Source organism: Nestor notabilis, unplaced genomic scaffold (genome assembly GCF_000696875.1).
Source record: "Nestor notabilis isolate BGI_N333 unplaced genomic scaffold, ASM69687v1 scaffold2082, whole genome shotgun sequence".
NCBI classification, from domain to species: Eukaryota; Metazoa; Chordata; class Aves; order Psittaciformes; family Psittacidae; genus Nestor; species Nestor notabilis.
Window position 1 is genome coordinate 13,202 of NW_009916758.1, and position 12,325 is coordinate 25,526.

Below are 12,325 nucleotides of genomic sequence, written 5' to 3' on the forward strand. Positions count from 1 at the left end.
AGAGGAGGACACTAGAAATGTTCTATTTTTAGGGATAACAGTTTGAAATCTCACTGAAAGAGAAAGAAGAGGTTGCAGCATTACTTTATGCAGATTCATCAGCTCAACCTGAGATCCAGGAAGTCTCAGGCACTTGGACTCAGGAGAACCCTAGTAGTTTGCATGTCAAGATCAAGGTTTTGCTTCATCCAGACCTTTATGCAGCAGCTACTGTGATTTTACTGTAATGCATTGCATGGTTCTAATTGGAAGTATTTTGTATGGAGGTGCAATGGGCTGCTCAAGGGCTCTGGATATGACAAAAGATCTGTTGTTAAATGGTTGAGATTGCTTATCTTGCTAACTGCCCAGAACACAGTAAGATTTACAGGGCTTTTTCTGCCAAGAGCAGAAGCACTGATAGGAGTCACGTTTTGCTCAAAATTATGAGTGCCTCAGAAGATTTGTCAGTATGTATGTCTGCTGTCCATCGCATTCCTTCTGCTTCCCATATTGGCAGTTATGTAGGCAAGTGTATAGTTGCCTGTACTACCCTAGTAACCGGTTAGTGAGTGCTGAGCTCCACATACATGTTTAGGGGTTTTTTTTAGTCTTTTCTTCTTTTGTCTGCCCAGCTGCTGTTCCTTCCCTTTCAGGCAGCCTTCTCATGAGACTGAATCTCTTATAGCAGGAACTAGCTTTCAGCTCTGTCAATTTCTACTCACTACTCTTCACTGTTGAATTAAAACGGAACAGAGGCTTATCTTGGATTTACAAGGGCTGAACACTTTTAATTCTGCAATACAAGGTTGTTATGGTAGCCCTATAGAGTGTTATTTCACTGCAGCACTTAATTATTTTTAGTGAAGTGTGCTCATGGTAGTATAAAATGTTTCCTTTGAGACTGTCCGTGTTCAAGAAGTTCCTGGCAGCACTTTCTACCCATCTTCTGAAAACAGGAGTCATTCTTATGCTATACCTAGGTGAGTAGTTAAAAAAAGAGAAGCTTCCTTGACGTAGGTTTTCAGCTTTCTGTAAGTGACTATGGCAGTCTCTCTGCATATGAGAAGGAAGTTGCACAAGTCACATCCCATATGTATGCTTTCACTGTGGCAAATCGTCAGTTCTTGAACAGAGCTTACTCATTCAAGTGTTGTTTCAGACTCCCTGATGACACCTACTTTGTCCACTTTGTCCTGTGATGACAGTAGGAAAGCTTGTCTGATACTTCTGTGATGCATGGGTATGTGCACCCAAGTTAATTCTCAAACCAGGCCCCTTCTTTTGTCTCAGCCTTACAGATGTGATCTTTAATTGCATATCTGCCAGTCTACGTAGGATGTTGGTGTTGAGCCCCTGAGAAACCTGATACAAATTGGCTCTGCTTTGAGTGAGGGTTTGGAGCAGATGACCTCCGAAGGTCCTTTGCAGTGTAAATTATTCCATGATTTTATACTGAAGATATTGCTAAGTTGTGTTCTGCTCATGCCTTTCCAGTATGACTTTTCAGTGATCATCTACTACACACATTTCTGTAGTGTGTGTTGGATGAATGTTTCTGAACTTGTCTCAGAGAGGTTTGGAGCAAGTTTACTGGTCTTCCAAGTGTGACTATACAAAGGCAATTTTGAAAAAGTGTACTCATCAAAAATTAGCATCTTGAGTAAATTACTCAACCATATCCTGTGTTCCTTTTCCGTCTTTCCTAAATGTCCTGGTTCTGGATGGAATAGTTAACTTCATCCTAGTAGCTGGTACAGTGCTGTGTTTTGGCTTTAGTCTGAGAACAGTGCTCATTACACACTGATGTTTTAGTTGTTTCTCAATAGCACTTGCCCTTTACCAAAGACTTTTCATTTTCACACGCTCTGCCAGTGAGGAGGGGCACAAGGAGGAAGCAGAGACAGGACACCTGACTCAAACTAGCCAAAGGGGTATTCCATACCACAGCACATCATGCCCAGTGTATAAACTGGGGGGTGATTGACTGAGAGGTGCCAATCTCTCCTCAGGCACAGGCTGGGCATCGGTCAGTGGGTGATGAGCAATTGTAGTGTGCATCACTTGTCTTTCTTGGGCTTTATTCCTTTCTCTTTTTTTTTTTTTTAGTTTTTTTTTTTTTTACTAATAATAATTAATACTGTTATTACACTATTTTACTTTATTTCAATTATTAAGCTGTTCTTATCTCAACCCATGGGTTTTACCTTTTTCTGATTCTCCTCCCCATCGCAGCTGGGGTTGTGAGTGAGGAAGTGGCTGCATGGTACGTAATTGCTGTTAAACCACAACACCAGGTTTTATTCAAAAGATGTTTACAGTCATTTAAGAAATCATTGCAGATATAGAAAGCATAACTTGTCTAGTGGTGGCTTTCAATGAGGACAGTAGGTAGTCAAAATTTGCAAAATTAGGTAAATTAACAGAGCTTGATGGTGTTAAAGAAATATAACCCCAATTAGTTTCCATGCGTGTTAGCAGCTGTCTCAAACTTCAGTGATTATCCTTCTGCTACTCAGTTACTCACTGATTGCTTTGTACATCTCTAATAGATGTAATGAATCATTTAAATTAAAAGCTTCAAGCTGTAACTGATTGTTGCACAAATCTCCAAGTGTTATGCTTTTCATTTGCTCTTTATGTTGCGATTGATAAAATATATAAAATTATTTATGGTTGATGCTGATTTTTCAGTTTCTTAGACTTTAATTTGCAAATTTGGTGTTCTAAGTTAGTTTGTGAGCAATCATGATTATTATGTGCTGATTTTAACATGGCTTGTATATTTTTAGCCCTTACTAGATTTTTTCAATTATGAAGTAGGAAAACTGCCACTGTTTTCATTCTTTTTCCTGAATATATAGTATCACAATTCTTTGTTTTAAAACCAGACCCAGACCATATCTTTTTAAGGGAGATCATAAATTCCCAGCTCTCAAAGAGGATGGCCCAGTGGTTGTTCTTTATGCAGAAATGGGTACGAAAGACTTTGTCAAATTCCACCGGATTTTGTCTGAGAAGGCACAAAAGGAGGAAATTGTTTATGTTCTCCGGCATTATGTTCAGGTATGCAATTCCAATTAACATTGATTCAGTGAACTGTTAGTATTCTGTCTTTATTTTGCTTGGTTTTTGGCAGAACACATTTTCTACATTTACTTTTACATTTGCCTAAATCATATGCAATATATATTCTTATTCTAAAACTTCCTAGGTGAAGTGATTCACCTAATACAAACTTTGAAGCTAATAAAATATTATGATATTACCTCATCCTGCATGCAAGCACTGTTTTCATCACTAATTGGTCTTGAAATACCTCTTTTTGCATTGTGTGTCTAGATTTTGTATGTTGTATGGAGATCTTCGATGAATCTTTGTGCAGGAGACAGCATATTAGTAACAAGGATTAGAAAAATGGGACATAGGATAGAAAATAAAGTTTAAAAATGATTAATTGCACTTTAATTTTCTGTGTTCTCGGTATAATCTATGTTCGTTGTAGTACAGCAGCATGGGCTATCACAGTCAACATCACTGACCAATTTTTTGATGCCTGCATTGCACAGTGTCAGTATTTTAAACATAATGCTTCAGAATGTTTTTCTTTACTTAATTTTCTCCCTGAAACAGAACAAGACAAATACCAGTACATGGAACTATATGGTCTACAGTTTTGGTTACTGGAAGGTTTTAGTAATTTGTCTTCAAAGTACAGCTCTTAAATAGTGTGGCTAATACAGATATTTCAGAGACATGAGATTCATAGGTTGCAGATGATTTTGAGTTACTTGCTTACAGTAATGAAGTAGGGAATTTGGGGAAACCAGTCTTAAATTCTGAATTGTGTGTGGTACAGTTTTTACTGAATTTTATGTTCCTTTATGTGCTCTTATTTTAATTAAATACCTACAGTCTCCTTGCTCTGACCAGTTTATGCACTGCGGTCGCCCCCTCCATGCGGATTACCTTCCTTCCTGGACTTTTTCCTCTCTCTCTTCAAGACTGCTCTTCTCTTTTCTACCTTCCTCACAACCTCCATTTTATTCTTGGCTCCCACTGAGACAATTCTCCCTTCTTTTTTACATTAAATACCAGAAGAGGGAGCATTGAGAGCAGAAGAGGTACAGTCTCTCTGCTGTTTGGTTTTTGGGGTTGTTTTTTTGCCAGTATCACTGAGTGCAGTGTTCTCTCTGCATAGATTTGCGTAGAGAACCAGCTGGGAAAACCTCCAGCCCTGCTGGGTTTTCACTTGTGGGCTGGAGGATTCTTAACACAGAAGGATTCTTACAAATTGCAAGCTAAAGCTGAAAGGCTTTTAAGAAATTGCTGCCATGTGTGTGCAAATTGTGTTTTGGAAAGGGGCCTTTCATATATTTTGAGCAAATTAGGGCACATTTTCAGAAATAACTATGCCCTGAGTAATTATGCTATTAAATGTCAAACTTCTACTCCACAGCTAGAAATACTTGTTGTTTTTAATAAGTAGCAACCTGGGGTTAGTTCTTATACTTTAATACATTTTCTTAATCCTCCTTGCACAAAGTGATTAATGCTTTCATCAAAACTTTTTTAAATAATTGGTCTGATGCAGAAATAGAGGATTTCCTTCTGACATCCTGAAAGTCTGGCAAAATTACAAAGAAATTAGTAACAATGTAAAATATTAATTGTAAGGCATCAGTAATTGTATAGGGTGCTACAAAGTCTGCCTCTAATTGTAGAGTGGTTTGGGTTGGAAGGGAACTTCAGGATCGTCTAGATGCAAACCCCCTGCCATGGACAGGGTAGACCAGGTTGGTCAAGGTCCTGTCCAGTCTGGCCTTGAACACTGCCAGGGATGGGACAGCCACAGCTTCCCTGGGCAACCTGTGCCACTTATCATAGTGAAGAATTTTTTTCTAATAGCTAAATCTCCCTTCTTTCAACTTCAAGCCATTACTCCTTGTCCTGAAAGACTGTTCTAGTACTTCTAATATTATGTGAAGGGACTACCATTTCGACACAGCCTTTTTGTGGTCTGCAGGAGATAAAGGAGGTCCTTCCTGTCTGTTACACACCTTCTCAATGGACTGTCAATTTGTCTTGGTTCTTGTAATTTGTTTTGTGTAGCATTTAGTATTTTGAATCCTAAACTGAAAGATGAATTTAACTGCCATAACTTTTTAAAGTTACAGTGTTAGATGTTGTTAATCTCCTATAAATACAGTTATTTAAGCGATATTTTTTGTTCTGTTAACATAATATCAAACAGAAACCAAGTTCCAGAAAAATGTATTTATCTGGATATGGTGTAGAACTTGCAATAAAGAGCACAGAATATAAAGCAGTAGATGACACACAGCTCAAAGGTATGTGGTGGGCTTGCTTGGTAATATCTCATTGGAGATACTATTGAAATATGTTATAATCTTTGGTTATAAAGCCAGTAATGTTTTGAAATACTTAATTTCTTCTTAGAGAAGGAAGTCTCGAGCATTAGGAACTAAGAGATCAAAATACGTGTAAGCATTTGTAAGCAGTTGTGCTTAGAATATATAGTTCATTACCTAACCTCTAATTGTTATTTTCTATGTGTCTTCAAAATGTAATCCATTCTTCTTCCTTTCAATAAGTACAAGATTGTTTAACCTTTGTTCTTCAACTACTTTGTTTGTTGGCATCTCTTATCTGCTAATTACTACAGTATCTACAAATCAGTGTTTCAGGGGTGAGGGATTTTTTTGTGAATTTATGTGGAAATACTTTCATAGTCTTCTGTTGGAAAGATGTACAGGATCATAGAATTTGGTACCATTGTATGTTACTCCATGTTGAAATGGGCCATTTACCACAGAAAATGGTAGCTATAGAATTTGGATACAGAGAAATTACTTTGCATGGACATTTACAGGATACAGAGAAAGTTAGTTAACTCTCCTTGGTAAGGCTAAGGTTTAATACCCTTTGAGTCAAGGCAAAAATAGTTTATTTTCTTTAAGGGAAAGAAACTAATCTCTGACTTATATGAAATGCTAGCTGGAGATTCAAGTGCTCTAAAGTCATCATGCTTTTCAAGCATAAATTTAGTAGTAGCTGGCTGATAAAAGTCATACCTTACCACTTAATCAAACTGAGAAATGGCTATTTTGGGAAGTGAACTATTTAACCATATCAATTTCATTTATGTAAAAAATGGAACCAGTGGATTAATTATATTTAAACATTAATTTGAATGTTGATAAGTTCTGTAAAGTGATTCATTCTGATGCTAAAATATGAATGCATAAGTATAAATCTAATTGAAATTACATGTCAGAATGACAGCTTTCTGATTGTATGTTTCTGTTAACCATTCTATAATTCATAAGAACATAAAAGCAGTAATTTCTTGGTTTATATTGTCTGTATGTGCTATGCACTCAGGAGCAAATGAGACAAAGGAAGATGAAGATGAGGAGGAGGAGGAAAGTGATGTTCAAGGATTTCTCTTTGGCAAATTAAAGTGAGTTGATAAAAGTTATAATTAAACATCTACATTTGCTTCTGGAACCTAAACCAAAAATGTTTAGGTTTTTTTAGTAGAAGTGAGATTTATGTTGGCAATTACTTTATTTTAAACTGGGCATCATGCTCTTCTTCAGGTCTGACCAGTGATTTGTATGCTCAGTACCTGGATTTTGTCAGTGATAATAGTTTATGAAAGATGTTCTCAGCATTGTCTCGCCTATATCCTTTGTAGGTAACACAACAAACTGTGTACAGTTACAGTTTATAGTACAGTTAGTATACAGTTAGTTATACATTATTCTATAGTAAACCAACTATACTGATTATATAAACTGTATTAACACACTTCTATTGTGTGTTAATGCTATTTAATCTTTGAGTTCATTCCATCAAAATTTATGTGACAGGGTTTGAGACAGAACACTACAAAACACTGAACTCCTCCTTATAATTAACTAGGTTTTAGTCCTCAGAAATCATCTCTTCTCACCCCAAATCCTCATTTTTGTCGTAAGAATGAATTAAAATTTTAATTCCTGCTTGTTACCCTAAGAATATAGTAGTAGCTGTGAGCAATCCTATGGATAAAAGCAGATACTGATGTATGTCATTGATGTTGTCTTTTTTAAAAAATATGGTTTATTGTAGACAGATGCATCCTGATCTGAAAAATAATCTGAAAGAGTTTAAAAAACATCTAATTGAAACTACTGACAACATGGAACCACTGAAGGTTTGGGAGCTACAGGGTACGTATTGTTTTTTTTTTTTTTAATTAACACAGTGCTCTCTTTAATTTTCCTTTATTATGTTGTATCAGCATTATGATAAAAGCTTTGTTTGGAAAGAGGCATATGGTTTCATAAAAAGGCAGTATTATCTCAAGTATTAAAGAAGAATGTGTTGCTGTTTTGTCCTAGTATGATATGCTAGAAATTAAAGGAGCATTGAAGCAATTTTTTTAGATGGAGCATCATAACTAGCTTTACTGATTTTAAAGACAGGAGTTCTTTTTTTGCCTGATGTTTTATCTCGGATGTTAAATTTACTTCCAGTTATTTTTTTGTGAGGTCAGGCAAAAAATAAAATTTTGATGTGACTATTGAGTTAAGACAAAATGCAGGTTAAGACAGTTTATTTTCTTTATAAATTCTAACTTTTATCAGTGTACTGGAGTTCACGTTGATACATTTTTTATTTAATACATCAAATGGAAAAACATGCTTTTAGAAGCTTTCCTGTGGAAAAGGAGAACAAATATGTAGAAGTTGATTTCTAAACAGCTTCTGTGTGATGACCTGCAGGACATTTTGTAGCTTGAATAGAATTATGCATCACTCTAAAATATGCCCCTAAAATGTCAAAATGTTGTAACACTTAAGTTTAGGCAACTGAATTTTGCCTGTTATGTTCTTCAGTTTTAGGGGACAACCTGTTTAAAACTGATTTGTCTATTCTACTACAATAATAGTGCAGTGAAGGAGACAGAGCAGTCATCTGATGTTAAGGGGTTCTTTGGGATTCTCACTATAACAGAGCCTGTTAGCAGTGTCCAGTCTGAAACTAAATATTTGAGATCATTGTAGTTCACTTAGTGTCTCTTAGCAATGAACTCCACTTCAGCTGCAGAATTTATCTTGGTCCAAAAAAAATATTTAAAAAAAATTGCATTTCAGTTCTAAGAGATCTACTGTGCAAATAAAATGAAAATTCTCTTTTTCTCTATTTGGATTGTTTTTTACATGACTAAATATCACTCTGTTGATCCTTCTGGTGTCTATCTTCACAAAAGCCTGTAAAAGGTTTAGTGCTCTATTTTAGTGATGGCCTTTTCTGTGGTGTCATGGCTATGTAAATAAGAAGTGAAATTGCTGCTGCTTCCCAAGCAGTGTTGAGAGTAGTTAAGTGCTGGGATGCTGTTTTTTGGTACCAGGAAGACTGGTACTGGCTTCTGAGAAGTACATTCAGGGCCTTATCAGACAGGGAGTCTTCAGCCCCCTCTTTGTATGGAGCAGTTGTTTTGTTAGGCTTATTCCTAACATAACTGGTAGCTTTCTCTAGTTCACTCTTAATGACTCATTACAGCGGCTGAGTAATGGCTCAGCTACTTTTTGATTTCCTTTAATTAGCTTCCAAGTAAAGATGTAACTAAATTTATCCAAAACTCTCTTCAACTATGGGGCATACTTCTTTTTATAAATGATCATTTATAAATACCTACTTATACATACCATTCAGGAGTTGTCTTTCAAGAGCCATTATGTTTTAGGTAGGTAATTAGCTTTACTATTCATAGTGAAAAATGATGCACAGAGTACCAATGTGGTATTCCCTTTAATAATGCATTCTTTCATCTGTGTGAACAGCTTCTTGATCTCTAGTGCTTCCTTAGGTTTCAAAGCATACTCTGTGATCTGTTTTAAGCTCAGGATCATCTTTTCACCAACGTGTCCTACGCTGCTCTCTCAGCTGTGTTAGGGTGCCACAAAGGGAGGTCTGTAAGTGACAGTCCCTGACCAGAGAAAAGCAAGAAGGTAAAAAGACATGTCAGTTTGCCTCAGTGGGATTTGAGTATTTGTACTCTAGCTGGTGAGCATAAATTAGAAATGAGTAACAATTTAGGAAGCATTTTAATTGAATGACCTAAGTGTTTAGCAGGTGAAAGATCACTATCTATAGTAACAGCAGCAATTGGGTATTGCTTCACCTGATCACAGCTTATGTGGCTATTGAAAGGGATCTGAAATGTTCTTTCTGAAAATGGTAATCTCTTTATACTTTCTGTTAGAAGTATTAAGAAATACCAAGTTAACATTCCAACTCTCAGGCTCACCTTTTCTTCCAGCCAAGGTGTACCTAATCAGCCTAAATTAGGAATGTGTGCTATTCACTTTTCTTCAGCCCTTTTTTTAATTCCAAATTGCATCATAGAGATGGTGTGAAGATAATCTAGGCAGCATCCTCTATTACTTTCTGCCCAGCAGTTTTTACTGTATGTGGTATCAGCTTTCCTCAAACTGAATAACCTGAGGCCTTCAGTTTCTGCTGCAATGTCTTAACTAGCAGATCATAAGGAAAAAGCATCATTGCCTTGAAGTATCCAAAGTACATGGAAGCACCTGGTATATTATTGCCTTACCCTATTGGTAGCAAATTTGGATTTTCCCTAGTCTCATGTGTCAAGATCTATCACACATGTTAGGCATCAGAGAAGGTTACCTGAATTGCATCATTTTTTTTCCAGTGGATAGGCAAATGGGTTATAAACTGTCCTGATATACGAAAATCTACATCATTCTGAGAAAAAGCATAGAAAGAAAAATGAGATCACTTTGAAAAATGTGCTAAACACTTAGAAGAACTGAAATTTGACCGTAGATTGGCCTTTCTTTCATGAGTCTCCATATTCTCTTCCTGTGAAAATGCTGCAGCTCTTGAAAATTGTACACCTCGCACACTCAGTACAGCCTTTTACATTTAATATGTCTGTTCTCTGAAAACCTTGTGAAGTCCTGGTGCTGGAAAGATCTTACTCTTTACTACAGTTATGAGTGTCTGTGGGTTGGTGTGCATCTACATTTGAGCATGATACCCTTATGATACTGTCATAATACCACATGATGTCTGTTTTTTTCACTATGTTATTGTAAACTTAGAAATGACATGTACAATGTATATGCTCAGATGGCCCAGCAGATTTCTTGTAGGAGAGCCTGAATTTGGTATTTCCAACCTTTAAGTGCCTTTTTGACCTTAATAAGTTTACTTCATAGTATTTTACAATGTATAATTGAAGCATAAAAATATTAATAGTGAGAGTGTGTGTATGGAACAGTTTCCTGATTGTAGGCAGTATTGATTGAGAGTGATATTTTCAGTGATGTGGTTTGGTTTTTTTCCCCCCAGATCTTAGTTTTCAAGCAGCTGCTCGAATTATGTCTACCCCTGTTTATGATGCCTTAAAGATCATGAAAGACATAGCTCAGAACTTCCCAATAAAAGCCAGGTATGATACTTAGGCTTGTTTTTCAAATACTATTTTTATGTTTGCATTTGAATTTAATGACAGTAATACAGATTTATACTCAAATCCTGCAGTCATATATTCATGTTTTACAGCTTTCTAGATGTATTCCAGGCAATTTCATTGAGTAGAAAAGAACTCCTGGGAGAGCTTATGATTTGTCTTTTAAATATTTCCCGTCTAATGTAGAAGTTGCCATGAAGGCATCCTAATCCTACAGGCACGTATGGTTGGATGCCTAGTCCTCCTGGCTTTTACTGGAATGGTATTTTCCCAGGTGGAGAATTCTGTTGAATTAATAGCAGATCTACTCACAGCAGGAAGAGGCAAAATTCTATTAATAAATTTCATGGGGGATCCACACAAATTAGTTCTAAGCACAACATTGCTAACAAGATTGGGCCCCAGCTACTGTACCCTAGTGTTCTTAATGGGGAAAATCTGTCTCCCATAACAGATTACTTAATAAAAGATCAGGATCATTATTAAATAAACGATCAGCATTTCCCTCTGTACTAATATTAAAAATTGCTCTTCCTCTAAGCTAATTGTATTGTAATTGAGAAATGCTTTTCTTTATATTTAGTAAGACCTTTGTGTAATCCTACCAGCAATATTTGCTTAAATTACTGAATTAAATATGATGCTAAACAGGCTTCTTAACTCAGTGTGCTTTCACATTTTACAACTGTTGTTTAATTGCCAGTGTGTTTCATTGTCATCTCTGATTTTCTTTTTTAAAAAAGCTACACTCTAATGGAAAAACTACCTTTGTAACCTCTCATTTCAAGGAAGAAAAGTAACTTTTCAAATGCCTGAAACATAATTATTATTACATAGTAAGGTTCAAGTTTACACTTAGATTAGCAATCAGAAAATGCCACTTTCCATTAGAAGATAGAAGAAATATAATGTTGAACTGGAAGGCCAGTTCTATTCTTTAAAGGACAGGAAAAAGTCAGTTTGAAGTATGCCAGGTGACATTTAAATCACTGATTTAAAAAGGCATTAAATTGTTACATCCCACTCCAACTCCCACTGTGTATTTGTGGCATTAGAGCATAATTTACCTACACTTCAAACATCTTATTTTTATGGATTTTTATGGGTAGAAGTATGAGAAGACTCTATAATTATTAAAAGGGGAATTGCAGTTCCTGTAAGATTTATTCTAATAAGCTGTTCTAGTGTGTTATTTTTAACATGGCAGATTTCAAATATTTAAATAATTTAAAATTAGCGGGTCTGCATTGACGACAAACTTAAATCAAAGGGGCATTGCATAAAAGCAGTAAACAAAATATATTTTCTTAATATTCAAATCATGCTTAACCTGCTAAGTCAAAAAAACCTGGTCTGAAGAAAAATAGAAAAAACAGGAAATGAGAAGATATTTCTTAATCACTTTAGACAGATATCTGATCATTATAATAGTAGTATTTTTTTTATTTCACATTTAGATATGAAAGCAACCATTTTTTAATTATGCAAATTTAGTTTGAGAAGGCTGTATAAAAGCTTTAGAACTATAGTTACGATACCAAAAATAAAGTATTGAACCCCTTCAAATGGAGGTGTTCCTTACACCGTAAAAAGTGAATATCCCATTCCTCTGGAAATTTCTCTTTCTCTCATTTTCTAGTTTATAACCTGCTCTTTTTTTTATTATTTATTTTTTTATTTTTTTGTCTTGTCTCACTATTTCTACTTGAAAAGGTTAATCTGAGGTAGATTTTTACAAAAGGTCATCAGATGTAGACAGTGTAACATCTGATATATGTCGTGGCAACATTTTGATAATTCATTTTATAGGATATTTTTATATACATATCA

At 35.6% G+C, this 12,325-nt stretch overlaps 1 protein-coding gene across 1 annotated transcript in view; it reads left to right on the plus strand.

Annotated features, from left to right (window-relative positions):
* The window catches only part of UGGT2 (UDP-glucose glycoprotein glucosyltransferase 2), a 78,439-nt gene that overhangs the window by 11,440 nt on the left and 54,674 nt on the right, over positions 1 to 12,325 (plus strand). Inside the window, exons 4-8 of the mRNA XM_010024716.1 lie at positions 2,871 to 3,045; positions 5,234 to 5,330; positions 6,385 to 6,463; positions 7,117 to 7,217; positions 10,375 to 10,474. Of these exons, the coding sequence (XP_010023018.1) occupies positions 2,871 to 3,045; positions 5,234 to 5,330; positions 6,385 to 6,463; positions 7,117 to 7,217; positions 10,375 to 10,474 (552 nt within the window). The remainder of the gene's footprint in view (positions 1 to 2,870; positions 3,046 to 5,233; positions 5,331 to 6,384; positions 6,464 to 7,116; positions 7,218 to 10,374; positions 10,475 to 12,325) is intronic.